The sequence below is a fragment of the Anopheles merus genome, unplaced genomic scaffold (genome assembly GCF_017562075.2).
Source record: "Anopheles merus strain MAF unplaced genomic scaffold, AmerM5.1 LNR4000369, whole genome shotgun sequence".
NCBI classification, from domain to species: domain Eukaryota; kingdom Metazoa; phylum Arthropoda; class Insecta; order Diptera; family Culicidae; genus Anopheles; species Anopheles merus.
This window is the reverse complement of record NW_024427949.1, coordinates 11,277-29,900: the sequence shown is the minus strand read 5'-3', so window position 1 is coordinate 29,900 and position 18,624 is coordinate 11,277. Positions and strand designations below refer to the sequence as shown.

General features: G+C 49.4%; 4 protein-coding genes across 4 annotated transcripts; 2 read left to right on the top strand and 2 right to left on the bottom strand.

Moving 5' to 3' along the window:
• Window positions 1-509: 509 nt before the first annotated feature.
• Window positions 510-4,896, top strand: LOC121602233 (dynein assembly factor 1, axonemal homolog). The gene is given in 11 exon segments (XM_041930987.1): window positions 510-641; window positions 718-809; window positions 885-1,024; window positions 1,161-1,248; window positions 1,349-1,491; window positions 1,552-1,650; window positions 1,734-1,746; window positions 1,749-1,797; window positions 1,869-1,954; window positions 2,022-2,065; window positions 2,128-4,896. Coding segments are annotated over 10 exon segments (3,402 nt in total). The 5' UTR covers window positions 510-641; window position 718; the 3' UTR covers window positions 4,777-4,896.
• LOC121602236 (zinc carboxypeptidase A 1) lies at window positions 4,896-6,618 on the bottom strand. The gene has a single exon (XM_041930990.1). The coding sequence runs from the start codon at window positions 6,301-6,303 to the stop codon at window positions 5,002-5,004; it is 1,302 nt and encodes a 433-aa protein (XP_041786924.1). The 5' UTR covers window positions 6,304-6,618; the 3' UTR covers window positions 4,896-5,001.
• A 2,879-nt stretch (window positions 6,619-9,497) lies between these two features.
• Window positions 9,498-12,563, top strand: LOC121602234 (cytosolic 10-formyltetrahydrofolate dehydrogenase-like). Its single transcript, XM_041930988.1, is given in 4 exon segments — window positions 9,498-9,607; window positions 9,689-10,520; window positions 10,523-12,409; window positions 12,482-12,563. Coding segments are annotated over 4 exon segments (2,820 nt in total). The 5' UTR covers window positions 9,498-9,562; the 3' UTR covers window positions 12,538-12,563.
• A 77-nt stretch (window positions 12,564-12,640) lies between these two features.
• Window positions 12,641-17,406, bottom strand: LOC121602235 (sodium channel protein Nach-like). Its single transcript, XM_041930989.1, has 5 exons — window positions 17,262-17,406; window positions 14,260-14,603; window positions 13,141-14,192; window positions 12,975-13,081; window positions 12,641-12,898 (listed from the first exon to the last, which is right to left on the bottom strand). The coding sequence occupies exons 2-5, from the start codon at window positions 14,554-14,556 to the stop codon at window positions 12,750-12,752; spliced, it is 1,605 nt and encodes a 534-aa protein (XP_041786923.1). The 5' UTR covers window positions 14,557-14,603; window positions 17,262-17,406; the 3' UTR covers window positions 12,641-12,749.
• Between the last annotated feature and the right edge of the window lie 1,218 nt (window positions 17,407-18,624).

Sequence of the window (18,624 nt, the reverse complement as noted above, 5' to 3'; positions counted from 1 at the left end):
AATGCAACTTGTCGAAACACATTGCAAGAAAAGGATAGCAATATAATGATGAGTTGTAATACGCCATCTATTGATCAAACCAATGAAGCTGTGGAGCTTTCATTTTTTTCTATGGATATTCAATTTTCCAGTCGTTTAAGCTTAATCTGTGGCGCTTGGGTTGGGCCTGCTCTTGCTATCAGCTGCAATTGTGCATGTAGCGAATGTTTTTATGCACGTAGCATGTTTTTAAATTTTGCTTATTTTTTTACACTGTTTTGTACTTCTCTTATATTTCAAACTAGAAATACATTCATAGTTTTTATCTCAAAACGATTTTTATATTTTAAAAATAATTTCAACTGACGTTTTAAGGCTACCAACCCTGCAAAATAACGAATTCTTTCACGGCGCATGAAATATTTCACACACGCACTTCGTTTCGTTTCAACCCCCACATGTACTGTGGCAATCGTTTGAAACCAATGCACGTTACATAGCAACCGTTGCTACTCGGTGTCATCGTTGTTATTTTCCACCGGAGGGGCAAAGTTTTTGGTAGTTTCCAGTTTTCTTCCAGCGGATAGAGCACGCAGTTCAGTTTTTTTCTCTGCCCCAAGATGGTGCGCGAACAGTGCGAAGAAGAGTTTGGGCCCAAAAAAGTGAGTCACTACCCTGATGTGTAAGAGTTTGCATAACGCTAATGGTGTTTTAATTTCCTCCCGCAAAATGGCGCAGAATGACGAAGAAAACGATTCAAGCATCGTGTCGCAAAAACAAGCTCTACCTAACGCCACACCTTAACGATGTCCTATATTTGCACTACTCAGGTAAAAGAAACTTCCCGATCTACTTCCTCCACAAGATGTTCCAGATTTTGTTGCTCTCTCATCCTGTTTTCTCAGGATACAACGCCATCGATGGGCTGGACGAGTACGTAGGATTAAAATGTCTTTGGCTGGAGTGCAACGCCATTTCCAACATTTCCGGGCTGGATCACCAGTCACAACTGCGTTGTCTGTATCTGCACAACAACCTTATCAAGGTCAGTACCATGTGCACGTGCCTCCCATTCCTATGATGGCAGACTGTACTCTTATCGATTTCTTTGCTTGACTGACATCTGATTCCATCCCCTATTTCTCACACTTGGTCTCTTGCTTGTTGGGGCATTTGTTTAGAAAATCGAAAACTTGCAACACTGCAAACAGTTGGACACGCTGAACCTTTCCCATAATCACATCGCCAAGATAGAAAACTGTGGAAGCGGTAAGGAAGAAAGGGAGCAAGGGAACGCTTTTCTCCGTCGTTTTAAAACTGCCTGCCAACAGGAAACGATAATGAAATTGAAGTTTATTTCTTTCAACAGACATTCTGCCCGTGCTGAACACGCTCAACATTTCGCACAACTATCTGAAATCGATCGAAAGCCTAGCGGAGTTGCGGAAATGTGATTTCGTGTCGGTTTTGGACATTTCTCACAACCGAATCGAGGACATTGCGATTGTGAAGGTATTCTCTATTTATTTTAATATTATTCGACCGTCAACTTCAACTTATTTGCTTTGAAAGGTTCTTGCGGATATGAAAGGATTGCGCGTACTGACGTTGGTAGGGAATCCCGTGGTCAACGATATTCCTTCTTATCGCAAAACGCTCATTTTGGAATGTGTAAGAATTCGTTTTTTGAGGACAATTACTGCAAAATGAGTCTACAATGAGTTTTGTTGTATCGTATTGCTTATTTTTTTCAGAAATCTCTGACCTATTGGATTCGAGACCAGTGTTTGATAAAGATCGGGCATGTGCTGAGGCATGGTAATAAGAATCAATTTCAATATATGAGCTATCAAAATTACCATTTTTGTATTGTACTTCTTGGAAAAAAGGAAACGAGGCGGTTACGAAGAGGAGCGTAAAGAACACCAGCGCTGGAAGAAAGAGGAACAACGCAAAATGCGACGCAGTATCAATGGTAATAATTTTCATCTCCTGTTTCTCATTTAAGAGAAAAAGCTAATCATTTGTTCAATTTTCTCCAGCAACTCTTCGCTTGCGCCACCGAGGAGACGGCGAACCGGAATTGGTGAGAAACAAAATGCTATCTTCCATACTTGACCCATTTTAAGATGCAATTATTGTTTTCAGCTTAAAACGAGCAGCGACGAGGAGGAGGAAGAAAAGGAAGGTTCTGCTGCCAGTAAAGGAGAGTTCGAAGAGCTGAAGTACCAATCGAACGACGTTGCGTGGAAGGAGATGGAAGCTCTATTTAACCAACACACAAGTGCACTTAAGCCCGCTGCTACTCCCACAGCTACTCCCGCAGCTGACCAACCCAGACAGCTATGTGAAGCTCTTGAGCAGTGCTTTGGAAGAGTAAATACTGATCAACGTTTGAGCGAAAGTATCGGCAAACCACTCATCGAAGAGATTACTACAGAAGAGTACGCAGATATGAAGGAAAGGAAAGATGAAGCTTTACAGCAAGTCGTAGAAGCAGCCAAAGATGGTCCAGAATCTCTGGAGCAATGTTCAGAAGTTGATGAGAGTTATATGCGTGTATCTGATCAGAAGAATGACTTGAAAGCACATGATTCTTTTGACAAGAATGAACTTCCTGAAGAGAGCCACAAAACTGAAGTTGTACAACAAGAAAAGATCTCAACTGAAGGTGAAGAAGATACAAATCGTGAAGATGTTAACAAAGATCTTGTACCTAAACCTACTGTGGAAGCCACGAAGCTTCCTGAAATTAATAGAAAAACTGAGGCCCGTATCGCCTCAGCCGAGCAGGATGATACGCTGAATGTCATCATCCAATCGAAAGAGATTTCCATCACGATGCAACCAACGTGTAGTACCACTGACCAATTCCCAGCAGATCCTGATGGCTCTGCCGTACAACATTCTGATCGTAAAGCATCAACCGCTTCGGTAGATTCGATCACTTCCACAGAGGGCGATACACAACATGCCCAAAAGTTGGCTGACGAGCGTAAAGCTTCTACCAACTCCGTGGACTACATCACCGGGTCCGATTCCAACTCCGACCCAACACTCGTAACCGATTGCGACAGCTGCGTGCGGAACAGCAGCCGTGCCTGCACATCCCGCTCTGACACTTCCGACAGTGAGGATATGTTTGATAAGATTGTACCGAAGAAACATCGCAAGCTAGCCAGTTCTATGCGCCCGGAAGCGTCCCTGAGCGACAGCAGCAGCAGCAGCAGTGAAACGGAGGACGAAGCTGGAAGCATCCTCGACAGTAAGCTCGATCGTCAGAACACGATCACGGAGTTTATTGACGAGTACAAACGATTCTTCCATTCGGTTGACTTGCGCGATCCAAAGTGTGTGCTGAAGAATCGCCACAAGATTGTGCGTCCCCAGACGGCCAAGTCTCAGCGTACCGAACCGCTCGTGTACGAGGGTGTGCTGAAAGCGATGGAGCAAAACTCGAACGGTGTAAAGATTGAACAGGCACGGCAGGAGCGCTTCGAAGCGAACGAGCGTAGCCTTGCAAAGGAGGCGGTACTGGAGCGCTTGATGAAGGGTCACGCTGAAGTTGATATGAACATCGAGCAGCAGATGATATCGATCGGTGGCAAGCAGCACAACTTTAACGAGTATCGTCTTGAGGTGTTCCGGCAGGATCAGGAAAAGCTGCAGAATTTGATCGACCGAGTGACGGCACAGAAGGAGAAGTACAATGCGCACATTGATAGTATTCACGATCAGCTGGCGAACATTATGGAGGACTATGGGCAGATTAGCGAGAAGCTTCGGAAGGTTGACGATATGATACAGAACATTGGAGATGAGGTGGTGGTACATCAGGAAAAGGAAGGGCCTGTCTTGGAGGTTATCCAGGAATCGGAGCCTGTTAGCATTGCAGAACAAATTGTTGAGAATATGACCAAAGAACAGGTGCCGGATGTCGTTGAAGCTAACAAAAAGGCGTCCGATGCTACCATTGATCCTGTTGATCAGCTGTCCTCAGACGAGTCTGCTGTAGATTTGGGTGAATTGAACCAACACGTGGATGCTCAAGTCGAAGTTGGTCCGAGCGACCGGAAAAATCCAACCACATCCAAATCTATTCCAGAAGAGTTCGGTTCCGATCCGGTGTACCGCAAGTTCATCGACATTCAGTACGAGATCGACAAGCTGACGGAGGATCAAATATTTACCGCCCTGTCCGAGGCGGCCCGTGAGCTGCAGGAGGAGGAGCTCGAGACGAAACTCGTCCACGATGCCATCGATGAGTACTGGAGCACCGATCTGGAGGACTTTCGGCGCAATCTCAATATCGATGCTCACCCGATCGTACAGCGCTTCAAGCGGTTCATCGAATGCCAGGGCACCGATACGGACGATACCGATTCGGAGGCACACGTGCGCCGGCTTGAAAATGCTTACCACCGGTACGAGCGGCGTCTCTCAAACCATCTGTTTGATGAATATCTGATGTTGAGTCGTAAGGCTAGCATTGCCACCACCACCGGGGGAGAGTCAAGTGCAACGGAGTTGGAGTTGGTCGAACTGGACGGAGGGCATGTACTGCGGGCATCCACAAGTAGACGCGCAACGGCCTGGGATTTGAAGGAATCGGGTGAGGATCCGGTGGAGGAGTTGGAAGAACTGAATGAGGAGGAAGACCCGGCATTGAACGAGGCTGGAGATTTTAAGCATGATGAGCTGGAGGATGAAGAATCGAAACCGGAGGAAGAAACTTTGAAGAGCGCTGAAGTGGTCGGAATGCAGGAACCATTGGGAGATGTTCTAGGGGATCATTAGATGGCCTTGAGGTGGCATCGTAGATGAACAAAAACGATCACAAAAAAGCACAAATTGTGTACGTAGAGAACGTGTTTTTGTATCACCAGTTGAGAGATTAATAAAGCAATTGCACACACACACGACGCAGTCTTACAGTTTTTTGTTCGGTTTATTCACCTTAGATTCATCAATCACACACTAAAAGCAGCGCTAAGCTACCAACCCGCCCCGGTTTGAGAGACTTCAATGCTTCTCATCGTAATAACCCCGGGCGGACGATTCCTCCAGCAGCGTGATGAGCGAGTCCAGCGTCTCCTCGCCCGTCGGCACAATTTCGTTCGGTGGCAGCACGAACCCATTCCAGGCGTTCCCATCCGGACGCAGCTCGTACGTGTACGCAATCTTCACATCCTGCGCTCCATAGCTCCAGTCAACGCTCGACCCGCTCGCCGGATAGATCGCATCGTACACATTGCCGTACTTGTACTGCGTGCCGTACCGCTTCGCCAGTGACTTTACCGTCGCTTCGGCAATCTCGTCCAAATCCTTATGGTTCGGCGAATGCTCCCCGGTGTGACCGTACGGGAACAGCAGCAGCTGCGAGTACGAATGGAACGCAATGTACGCACCGAGCTTACCGCGCAGCTTCTCCACAAACGCAGCCAGTGAACGGGTCTCAACCTCCGAGAACGCTTCCGATCCATGGTACGTGTCCGAGCAGGCGTTATTGCTCGTGCCCTGCTCGGCCCAGTGGAAGTCCCAGTTGCGGTTCGGATCGGCCCCGTAACAGAACGGACCGTACGCTTTGCGCGTTTTGCGCCACAGCCGGTTCACCTGGAAGGTGTACGCGTACCCGTCCGGGTTTGCGTTCGGGAACACGTACCAGTCAAACTTTTCGGCCAGTGCACGCACCTTCGCATCCTCACTGGTGAGGAGCTGGTTCAGAATGTACGTCACGGTGGCGGGCGAGATCCATTCACGCGCGTGAATACCACCCTCCAAGAACACACCCGGGCGGCCGGGACCGTACGAAAGCTTCACACCCTTCATGGTGCGATTCTGATGCGAACGTCCTGCGTCGAGCAGTTCCACCTCCTTCGGATGCTCACTGGCCAGCTGGTCGAGCCAGGCGTGGATCTCCTCCAGCGTGTGATAGTCGTTCCAATCGAACGGACCCTTGGCGCGCTTGTTCGTTAGCCGGACGCGCTCCTCATCGAACGCCCGCTGCACGTTCTGCTCGATCAGCTCGTGCGGGATGTAGTCCGATTCAAGCGTTTCGGTAAAGTCGGCCAGCTTGTGGGGCGCGACGACGATGTCGAACCGATCGCCCAGCTTGCGGGCGGTCTCGAGGAAAATTAAGCTATCGCTCGCCTGCTCCATGGCGGCCACCGACCGTAGCTGCGCCTCGCTGTGGGGCGTCACCCGGTACAGCCGGTAGTTATCGTACCGTGCGACCTCGGCCGCTTCGACACTGAGCGCCAGCGCCAGGATGGCCATCGCTGGGGCCCACCACCGGGAGCCGGCTGCACTGTTTAATCGCACCATGTTTAATCGACCGCTTGCTTGCACGAACTGTATCGGGTGGTTCCTGCTGGAGTGGGCTTTTTATACCCCTTTTGGCGATGCGGGCCAAAACGCGCGCGCACAAGGTTTAACGGCCTTGCGGGCTGAGCTGAGTTGATGATAATCGATAAGTAATGTGTCGCTTGAAGAGGATTGGGAAGAACGTGAAGAAACTCACAACGAGCCCAGCTTAACCCAGTGCACGACTTCTTGAGCGCTTTGCGGAGAATTTCCGACAATCGATAACACCGGATCCCGAAGGTCTCAAGTGCACTCAAGAGGTGCGCGGGGAGGCACGTGTACAGAACGCGCATCTATTTTAAATGGAGTGCGACGAGGGCCTAGACATCATGGTAGGAAAAGCATGCGCAAGTGTAATGCTAATTACACACCGCCCCGGATCGAGGGAGAGAGAGATAAATTCAATGTTTATTGCTCGTTCATTAACCTACCGCGATCGCAATTGCCAGTACGCATAACGGATTCATCGTTTGCGCCAAACCGGCACAGAACAGTTCTGCTTCCGAGCTGCGTATCGGGCGGCGTAAAGTGTGCCTCCACTCCACTTCATCACTGGGCTCGGTTGTAGGGGCTTTTCCTTCCGAGTGGGGGAATGCATAAAATAGAACTGTTTGCACTCACTCTCCGGGGTAATCGTGATACTTGAGGGCGAAGAATTCCGTACGATTGTCTGGGTAAATATTTTTAGCAGACGGTTTATTGGCTTTACCGAAGATGACAGAGTGCGATGATACAGTGCTTATAGTTGAAGCTATTTACGTGTGTATTAATTTCTATCAAGAACTTGCTTCAAGCTTTGCGTCAAACCCGATCAACAAAGTGCTACCTGAGAGTGTCTCGTTTGATTGGGGATTGGCAGTAATAGATAAGGAATTTGGTCGTCAGTCATGTATTAAACAACAAATCGGCTCATTCTAAATCGTCCTCAAACAATATCATATTGGTAGTAAAGATAAGAAGAAATCCATGTTCGAGACAATACGAGAATCTATCATATAACTTATCCTATAGGATGTAAAGAATGGTTGAAAGAATAACGAGAAATTGTAAGGGGTAATCGATGCTGTTCACTGCTTAACTGCTTAACGTACTAATCTCAAAATCTTGCAGACACACGTAATGTTGTAGGTTATTGATGTCTCTCAAAGAAACAGGACACGATCTGCTTTAGCCAAGATATTGTTTGGATCATTACGTGTCACTTAACAACATGCCCGTCATGGGTTTAAGCCCCAAATAGACCGTGCCGCCATACATAGGACTGACTATCCTGCTATGGGGGGAATCCAAAAGTCATTGAAAGGGTACAAGCATTGACCGACAACGGTTGTTTACAAGAAGACGAAGAAATAATATAGGAATGAACAAGAGGATCTCTGAGCGATTGATCAGATCCGAGACTTGACAGGTTCTATTTTCATTCTTCATCAACACGTATAACAAAGCAACATGTCCGTCATGAGTACTAGCCGCGTATAGAACTAATCGGTCATAGATTGTCAAGCGCATCAGTGGCTTATGACATGCCTCCTAGTCCAATTCCTACAAACCTAACGACTATATTGCGCCTAAAAGGAAGAATGAACGAGCTCTCAGTGACTGGATCAAGTTGATAACCCACTAGCTTATCCGGAATAGTTCAACTGGATCAGAGGATCAGTTGTAAAGCTCAGGATGTTGCCATGGACATGGAGTAACTTGGAAGGTCCTGTCAGCCAGACACGTCCTCGACCAATCAATTTTATGAAGAAGATCAGCATTTGTACTAATCCATGATCAGAACCTAGAGATCATCACATCATACTGCCATGATCGTTACAACAAAAGGACTCAAAGGACGATCGGTATTTCGTTCAAGCCTTTAACTGGGATGTCCTATCATTATTGCTAATTATGTTTTTTGACTAGCTTTAACGATCAGATCGTATTGTGTTTGAATATTAAATATTCCCTTCAATTTCACAGCATTGGCTCTTAAACCCATAATCTCAAGAAGGACAGGAACCCTTCCTATAAGAAGGTTTGTAAACAGCTTTGACTAGAGAATGTCGTGAAAAACAAATTTCGTGCTAGCCTTTCGTGTGTCTTAAAAAGTGTATTCGCTTTCATTACACGATCACGCCTGTTTCCAAAAATAAAGCCAGCAGATTACTTATCAACCTGAACTCGCAGCGTCATGGTGGCCGGGAGTCACCACCGACCGCAAATGCAACGCTCTGGAAATTTCAAAACCTTCCACACCCATCATTACTGCTCCACATGCAGTGCAAGAAATAACCGGTTAAAGCATCCGCCGGCCTATCAGAGCACACACACACACACACACGGGGTCATGCCCTATGTAAACGTATCGATTGCAGCACACCGAGCCGTACAGGGAATTAAACCACCAAGAAAAGAGGAACTACCAACCGGCACAATCCGGATGATCGGAAATCGCCCGTTGACACAGCGAGCTTCTGTTGGCTGTAGCAAAACAGAATCTCACTAATCGAAGCTTATTTAATGTCGGCTCCTGGACACGCTTACCGCTGCTGATTCAAACACCACGCTGCTGTTGTAACGCTGCTCTTCCGCGTCATCGGATCAGCACACACTATCACTGATAACGAACCGATTAGACGGCGAACTTTCTCTGCGTGGAACTGGTTAGCGCCGGTTCCATGTGCCAGACCTGTTGGTAAATATAGCCCGTCTGTTTGACCCGTGCGGGGCTGAGATTGCACGCTTCTTATTCTCGACCCACAAACCCGCGATCTTGGGGCCCCGCGGCAGAACCACAACCGATCGGCATTGTGTTCGTGTTACACAAACACTCTATAAAGGGCAATTTAAAGCCAACAGTCAGCGAAATTTACACTCCTGCAGCTGATTATCGCATGAATTAAGTAGGCACCAGTCGACGATGCCCCTCCGAAAGCCGATCGGCATGATTGGCACCTTCTCTAATCAAACACACAGGCAGGGAGCGGTACACATGATCCAACAGCAAGACAGATGCGTGCCCTCTTGCTCTCTCTCTCTGCTCTGCTCTGCTTTTGTGACCTGATGCAGCATCCCGTTGATAAGTGATTGTGGCCTTTTCGGGCTGCTCCCGCTTCTGCTGGTGTATAAATAAGAGTCCCGATCGTGATCGGTCAATCAGTTCGGTTCGTTCTGTTGCATGTAGTGGCAAGGAATTTGTGTATCCGTATTTAAGTGAGCAGAAAAAGCTATAAAAATGGGAGATCCTGTGAAAAGTGACGCCAAAACGAACGGCTTTCATGTGAGTTTCAGTTCTTGCTAGAGTGCAGTGCTTCCGATCATTCAGTTTGACATCTTCTTTGCTTTTGTTACTCACCTGCAGAAAGCCACCAATGGCCATCATCAGCAGCAGCAAGAGGAGCTCAAAATTGCCATCATCGGGCAGAGCAACTTTGCCGCCGAAGTGCTCGAACTGCTGCTCGAGCGTGATCATCTCATCGTCGGTGTGTTCACGATCGCCGACAAAGCCGCCCGCGAAGACGTACTGGCTACCGTAGCCCGCCAGCATGGCATTCCAGTGTTTAAATTCTCCGCCTGGCGTCGCAAAGGTGTCCCCATACCGGAAGTGCTCGAGCAGTACCGATCGGTCGGTGCGAACCTGAACGTGCTCCCGTTCTGCAGCCAGTTCATCCCGATGGAGGTGATCGATGGGGCCGCTTACGGTAGCATCTGCTATCATCCCTCCATACTGCCACTTCACCGAGGCGCCAGTGCCATCTCCTGGACACTGATCGAGGGGGACGAGCGGGCCGGTTTCTCCATCTTCTGGGCGGACGATGGGCTCGATACTGGACCGATTCTGCTGCAGAAACAGTGCCCCGTTTATGGGGACGACACGCTCGACACACTGTACAAGCGGTTCCTCTACCCGGAGGGTGTAACGGCTATGGCGGAAGCGGTGGATATGATCGCTGCGGGTACTGCGCCCAAGATCCCGCAAACTGAAATTGGTGCGAGCTACGATCCGGCCCTGTTTCGGGAGGAGAATCAGTACCTAAACTTGAACCAACCGGCGGTGAGGATTTTCAACTTTATCCGTGGGTTGGATTCGGTTCCCGGAGCGCTGGCTGTAGTGCAGATGGAAGATGGCGAGCAAGTACCGGTCCGACTGTACGGTGCATCACTCAGTGCCCGGCGCAGCATGGTCAATGGAAGCCAATCCAATTTAAAGGGTCCACCGGGTCTGCTTTTGTAACGCGCGAAGGCATTTTCATCACCGGAACCGATGGATCGTTGGTACGCGTGCGGCGGATCAAGCGTGGCAATCGTGTCATTCCCGCCGGGGAGTGGTTTGAGCAGATGGGGACGACAAAAGCGACCCCGCTGGTGCTGACGGAGAAGGAGCAGGAGCAGGATACGCTGCTGCGCAGCATATGGAAATCGATCCTAAAGGTGGAGATTGGGCCCGAGACGGACTTTTTCGCGTGCGGTGCCGGCTCGATGGATGTGGTGCGGTTGGTAGAGGAGGTGAAGGACACGCTCGAGGTACCGATCGACAACGAGACGCTCTTCATGGCACCAATGTATGGGGAGTTTCTGCAGGATGTTATTCAACGGTTGCGCTCCGGAAGCAATGGCGATCGTGGAACGAACATTCCGCTAGATTTCAAACACGTGGTGTTGAAGGCAAACCGACGACAGATAGCCGTCCCAACGCAGCTCTTCATCAATGGGCGGTTTGTGGATGCGGAAGGTGCAAAAACGATACCGATCGTTAATCCCACCAACGAACAAGTGATCTGTGACGTAGCGAATGCATCCAAAGCGGACGTTGACGATGCAGTTCAAGCCGCCGATGAAGCGTTCCGTGGCGTATGGACGTCCGTTTCGGCACGTGAGCGCGGTCAGCTGATGTACCGATTGGCAGAGCTGATGGAGCAGCACCGGGAGGAACTGGCAACGATTGAGTCGATCGATTCGGGCGCAGTTTACACGCTTGCACTGAAAACTCACGTCGGTATGTCGATCGATGCGTGGCGCTACTATGCTGGTTGGGCGGACAAGATCGAAGGTAGCACCATCCCGGTCAGCCCAGCCCGCCCGAATCGTGTGCTAACGTTCACGAAGAAGGAACCGATCGGTGTGTGCGCCTTAATTACACCCTGGAACTACCCACTGATGATGCTCTCGTGGAAGATGGCCGCTTGCATTGCCGCAGGCAACACGGTTGTGATTAAACCGGCTCAAGTATGTCCCTTGACGGCACTAAAGTTTGCCGAGCTTACTGTAAGGGCCGGCTTTCCACCGGGAGTGATCAATGTCGTCACGGGTACGGGCTCGTTGGCCGGCCAGGCTCTTGCAGACCATCCAGTCGTGCGCAAACTGGGCTTCACCGGGTCCACTCCTATTGGAAAACGCATCATGGCATCGTGCGCCGAATCCAACATCAAAAAGTGCTCGATGGAGCTGGGCGGCAAGTCGCCGCTCGTCATCTTCGCCGACTGCGATCTCGAGAAGGCGGTCCGGCTCGGCATGTCGTCGGTGTTTTTCAACAAGGGTGAAAACTGTATTGCCGCTGGCCGGCTGTTTGTGGAGGACCGCATCCACGATGAGTTTGTGCGGAAAGTGATCCGCGGCATAAAGACGATGAAAATTGGCGACCCACTCGACCGGGCGACGGCACATGGACCGCAAAACCATCGGGCACATCTGGAGAAACTGCAGGAGTACTGTGCGATCGGCGTGAAGGAGGGAGCGAAGCTGCTGTACGGTGGCAAGCGGGTGGCCAAAATGGAGGGACTGTTCTTCGAGCCGACCGTGTTTACCGACGTGGAGGATCACATGTACATTGCGCGCGAAGAATCGTTCGGTCCGATCATGGTGATATCGAAGTTTCACGCTAGTGATTTCGATGCACTGGTGGCAAGGGCTAACAGTACCGAGTACGGGCTGGCGAGTGGTGTTTTCACGCAGGACATTGCGAAAGCACTTCGGTTTGCGGAGCGGGTCGAGGCGGGAACGGTGTTTGTGAACACGTACAACAAGACGGACGTGGCGGCTCCGTTCGGTGGCTTCAAGCAGAGTGGCTTCGGAAAGGATTTAGGTAAGCGGTTGCTTGCTTGACGGGAGGGTGTCTAGTTGGTGTCTAATTGGTGTGTCTGTTTCTGCATTTCAGGCAAGGAAGCGTTGAACGAGTACCTCAAGACTAAGTGCGTGACTGTCGAGTACTAACGGCTCGATGAATGTAGCATAAATTACAAATAAGATAATAAATTATTCATACCAAATTAATGCAATCAAACCGACATTTTCCACTCCTAATTAAGAGATTCAACTGCATCAAATTAACGTCCCCTGCTAAAGCGAAATTCATAAAGCTCATCCCAAAGCACACCTTCAAAGTTTACGCCTAAATGTATGCAATCTGAGCGACCGAAAACGCTTCAATGCTGAACCGCGCTGGACGCATTCCGTTTGTCGCTCTTCTTCGCAATCGCATCAAACAGCAAGCGAATGGAGAAGTAGTAAACCATTTCAAAGCCAGTAATTATACTAAAGCCGAGAAAAAGTCCCAAAATCCCACCAAAGGACGCTAAAAGGAAAGAAAAATGTAAAGGCAATACGTTAAAAGAGACACTTGAGGGGCACCGTGTGCCACAATTGCTTACCCAAAACACCCAACGAGTCCTGATAAATGTCCATCCGGAAGTGTGTCGCGGTCAGATCGGCCAGATAAATGTGCAGCAAGCTTTGATTATGCAACTGGATGTCTTTGCTGTTGAGAGAAACAATAAATTAATAAGTGGGCGCAAACTTCCCCTACAATTGACTTACAAAAACGATATGGCGTTAAACGAGAACGACCGATTCATCCTGCCCGTTACCATCTCGGACGGGTACTGCACCTTATCACACCCGGGCAAGCAGCCACAGGGCGCCACAACACTCCCGTAAGACAGCCGCTCCACGGAACCGTTCCTCGTCGGCACGGCCGTCACGTAGCGATCTCGCGCACGTACCACACACTCCATGTCCTTCATCTCACAGTTGCGCATCGACCCATTGTTCGGCAGATGGTACGGTACGCAGCCACACTTGGCGTAGATGTTTGCCGCCCGACACTCCACCATACAGTTCACGTACGAGTAGCGCTGCATCACACCGAGCACGCGCTCCTGCCGGCTGTAGCAGTTGCGCACGGACGGCGCCACAGCGAGCGCATCTTTCGTGGCGTACGTTGCCGTCGGCATGAGCGTAATGAACGATTCCGTCCCCGCCAACACGAGCTTAATTTCCGCATCGTTATCCGGATAGTCGTACGAGCTGTGGATCATCACCTTAAACCCGTACGAGGCGACATCGGTCGAGTGGTAGTCTTCCGCATGCGGTTGCAGCAGTATCGAGAGGCCCGTCTGGTACCCGCTCGCCATCACACGTCTCGGATCCTTCGGCACACTCACGGTGATCTTCTTCGGATAGTTGTCCTTCAGCAGTCCGTAGTAGTTGAAGGAGCAGCACAACCCTTCCGTACTGTTCACCACCTGGAACAGGTTGTCACAGCGCCACTGCGTACCCTTCCACATGCAGCGCTCGAGCAGTGTACTACAGGGCGGGGTGAATTCACCCATCAACTGCGGTATCTCCAGATTGTTCATCAGCATAATGTCGTGAAGGAGTCGGTAGCGAACGGGGTCGGGATCCCCCAGGCCGGTCACGTGCAGAAACAACCGAAACAGCTCCGTCAGCTCGTCCACCGTCATGTTGCCCGGGCGACGCATCGTCTCGGCGCGGGACCGGGCGGCCGATGCCGAGATCTTGTTCAGATTGCACACCGTCACGGCGGGAAAGGGAAGGTTCCAGGTCGGATAGTTTGTTGACTCGGTAACCTGCGAAAAAGAGGACGAACGGTCATGAGCAATCAAACTTCAAGCATGAATTCCACGTTGAACTTACCGTTACGGTCGGTGTTTCGACGCTCCAAGACCACGAGATCATGAGCAGCGTGATGGCGCTGATGGTCGACGCAACGACGGCACAGGTCCACACGGTTCGTTCCACCATGCTGTATCCATCGCGCACGATCTGGCTGTACCCGTGAAGGGCCGTAATGTCGCAAAGCCCTCGCAACTGTTTGCCGAACCAACTACGGCATTGGAATTCGGCACGAAAAGATGGACGAGCCTTGAAGAATTCCCCGTTCTTATCAATCACACGTTGCGTTAGTCCTTTGAAGGTGATTGTTTGCATCATTTCGGATCGTTCGTACGCTCAAAGTAACGTTTCCATCGGGATGACACCTTCGAAATGAGGCGAAAAGTCACCGCGAAGGTGAAAAAGGGATATCTATAAATAATTCAAAACACTATTTGTTATTGATACTTGTTGTCTGATATTAAGGTCGCGACCTATGAAAAAAACACACCGGCCCCTCATCATAATTAACCTTGGACACGGTGTACTCCCCCACCCGGGGTGGGTACAATCCCCCAAATGATTACAGTTATTTATAAAGTCAGCGCAGCAGAGGGTTCTGATTACAGCTGACATTATCCCGGGACATGCCCCCGGCATTCCCCGCTTTGGCTGTGTGGGTCTTTCCCTGTGATTTGAGATAGTGCCACGGGCAGGGCTTTCCCCCAACGGCACGGGTGTGTTTCTATCCATGCTTATTGGCTGGCTGATGGAACTGCCCGGATCGCGCGACTTGTCAAGTGTTTGTTGGTTTTTATGCTCTGCCCTGTGTCTCTTTCTCTCGGTGCTCCAGATAATGGGACTTTCGAAAGCAAAAACACACCACAGAAAGCACAAGAAACAATAAACAACAAACCCTCAGCCCCCTCCCTTTCGATTGACGTCAATTTTTGCAAAATGAGCACCACAGAAACAACAAACGGCGACCGATTGGGGTGTGTGTGTGTGTTGTGTGCATTATCAAATCGGCCAGCAAAAGGGCGGCAGCTAGCTTTCTGTGTGTCGAGTCTAGCCGGTCAGATCATTTCCAACTACCAGAGAGAACGATGATGAGGTTGGCGGTGGTTTATGTGCATGGCCGTTGATTCGTGCGCATGATACAGCCGTTACTTAATCTGATCGTTTTCGCACGTTTAGTGGACCGTTTCCGATCAGCTGCTGATAGAGGTGAAGCGAACGCTTCGAAGCGTGCTGCTGCTCAGGATGATGCTGTAATGGAGATCGCGAGATTAACATCAAACGGTTTAGGAGCACAATCGTGTGCATAGCATTAAGGAGGTGGGCATACATTTACGATTTCATCATGCTCCTAATCGATGTTGTAGGACTTGCAGGACTTGTGGGACTAATAAATAACAATCTGTCAACTCATCCATCATCTACTTCTGTTTGAAAATGTCACTCATTCGTTATCAGGCTTCGGAAAACCAGTCAGAAAGCTTCAGCGTAATTAATCGTAAGCCAATCTAGTTTGAACATTAGAATCTAATTGGAACATCAATCGTTTGTACAGAATAGGAAAAAAGAGGCCTATGATTTCTAGTTTTATACAGGGCTTCCTAGGGCTTTTTTGGCTATTTCATTAATTATATTTCGGTCCAAGGTAAACGGAAAGCATTACCGATCAATCATCCAACGCAAACGAACGAAGCAAATTAAAACATCCATCAATCAGGACCATCAAGGAAAAGTGTGTGTCCACCGGCCACACCGGGGAAGAGTATTAAGTTTCCCCCTCTGAGAGAAAGAGAGAGCGAGATAGAGAGAAAACCTCCGAGTCCGAGAGATCCGATCACCGATCATTAAGCAATGCTTCAGCTTGCTGATCAGTTTGCTGATCAGGTTCGGACCACTCCAATCGGCGCTCTCAATGGCACACCGATGACGCACGTTACTCGTTTAGTAGCGAGCCCCAGCTGTGTGTGTGTGTGCGCGCATTTCCAGCTATTGACCTCAAAATAATAAAATAATTGCATAACACACTCCCCTTTCAATATTTCCTACCACACATCGTGCGTCGTGGTGCTGCTGCATGCGCATTCGACTCAAATCAACCGTGCAAGAAATCTCCTACGGACGCCAGAGCAAAGCTCAAGCAAGCTGGAGAGAGGGACTGGCGGTGTGAGAAGCGCACGATTGCTAAATTATCGAATTTACACTACACCCGCAGACACGGACGTGCCACGGAAAGTGGTAGCTACTGCTGCTGCTGCTGCTTTGCAGCAGGTTTCAGGTCTCCCCCATTGACGTCAGAGTTGAGCTTTGGTATTGGAGTTCGGGGAGAGGAAAACTGAACCACCGCATCTTGGTGGAGTTTTCATTCCAAGCGCTTGTGGGAAGGCGCGCCCTACTGCAGGGCTCTTAACCCTTCGAGGTATCACATTTCGTTGGAACTTGAGGAACTTTAACTTGAACAAGCAAGAAACCTGGATCATAGATATTCCACTAACAGAAGTTCCCAAAAAATGAGGCCGAGAGTATGATTTGTACAGAATTTGATTAGTTGGGATTTCATGTTTAATCTTTGAAGTTTTAGTGCCTCATTTATATTGACAGCCACCTCGCTGATCTCTATATAAGACGTCAAATAGACCTTATGCGGCACTCTTATGGAGCTGTTAAGTCAGATTTCATGATTTCCTTTCGCAAACCTACTCGACATCGAATTTCGGAATCGCTGCCAGCTTGAGGGTTAATGCCCATAAACCCATAGCAATTCAATTCCAACGGACGTACGTCAATCCGGAGTACCGCCGGAGTGCGTCAGTGCGTCAGTGGAATCACCCTCAGCCACCCCGTCCGAGAAACACAATGGAAATCGCATCATACACTCCACACACACAGACACTTCCCCGCGCCTTACGCCAGCCAACCAACCGGAGCACGCGAACACAATCCGGAGCAATGACACCGATCGGCGCTAGAATCCAATAATTGAAGGTTCAAAATGTAAATAGCCGTCTTTGTGCTTTAGCTACACCTACCACACATACACACTCTCTCACACTCTCTTCCTCTATGTCTCTTGGGTGCGGGTCGGTCACCGTACCATTAGCACAGCACGATGGGAAATGCAGATTCATTTTATGGCGGGTTGGGACTTCTTTTATGGGGTTATGTACCACAACCCTTTTGCCGCCGCGACTCGGTGTACCCAAGTGACCCGTTGTGTTGCTCGAGTTGTCTTTTATTGTACTACAGACACACGGGCAAGTCGACAAATGGAGGTTTGCCTCCTCGGGGCTTATCGGTGTTTGCACAACACAGCAGAGTAGTACCACCGGGCAGATGTGATAGTGGGATTCGAGTAGGCAAACACTGCTGCTTACAAGAACGCACCCAAAAGAAGTCACAGTGCCGGTAACACATGAAGAAGGAAACTCTTCTAGACAGCGTCAAACATCAGGCTTCTGTCTGCAGTCTGGTGTAGATAACACGTTTATCAAAACTCACCCAAATGATGCCTTCCGTCTGCTCTATCGCATTATTTCCCCTTCGATTTGCAAACAAACACAAAAAAAGTGCAAATAAATCAACGCACAGTGGACGCGTATGAGCCGGGTCTCTCGTCCAATCAAGCGGCAGCTTGGTCAACCGTGAATGAAGAAATGAAACAATTTGCCCCAGTTTCTGCACACCCCGCCAATGACGTCAAAGCGCCGGGCGGCCGTGAGCGATTCGTGTGGCGAGTGCACGAAACACGTCACAGACGCACTTCTTGTGCCGGCCACCGGCGAACACCCGTTGCCATTTGTCCTTTCCCATCTATTGATGGACGAGTTTTGGTACGGCGCAGTTCCGTATCGCTACCAGTGGTGCTTCCGGTCCGGTGGTGGTACATGACACGCGCCAGCGCAAAGAAGCGAATAAAACCAGTTTCCAGTAAATGAAGAAAGCATACATTTGATCAGAAAGCATCGTTTATCCATGGAGGGAGCATTGATTTGATAACGAACAGAACCAATGGAACCAGCTAGAACCAGATCACTTGCCTTGGCTGTAATCGGTCAGTGCCAGCGCGATGATACGACATCAGCTAACTGCGCTTTAGGAAATGCGAATCGGTCGTGTTTGTGTGGCTTGCAGGTGAGCTCTCTGCTTCCCTTCTGCTTTTACGAAACACGTTTTAGTCATCAACTTGATATGGTTTTTTTGAACATTCCGGGAATTGATCAGACAACATGGAATACAGATAAACTACTTCATGATTTAGCGAAGGTGGTGAGTTTGCTGCATGACTGTATGACGTAATTTCCCATTTGAAATGGCAAGCACTACCAGAAGTTCCCTCAATTATCGCCTAAAGTTTAGTAGCGAAAAGAGTTAATTTAAAACAATATTGTTTCC

Bases quoted from the DNA above. Each gene is read 5' to 3' on its own strand.
- LOC121602235 (XM_041930989.1), bottom strand. From the start codon at position 14,556: ATGATGCAAACAATCACCTTCAAAGGACTAACGCAACGTGTGATTGAT. The intron at 13,082-13,140 runs GTAAGTCAATTG...TTCTCTCAACAG, and splicing joins TTTAACGCCATATCGTTTTT to CAAAGACATCCAGTTGCATA. The intron at 12,899-12,974 runs GTAAGCAATTGT...CTTTCCTTTTAG, and splicing joins GGACTCGTTGGGTGTTTTGG to CGTCCTTTGGTGGGATTTTG.
- LOC121602236 (XM_041930990.1), bottom strand. From the start codon at position 6,303: ATGGTGCGATTAAACAGTGCAGCCGGCTCCCGGTGGTGGGCCCCAGCG.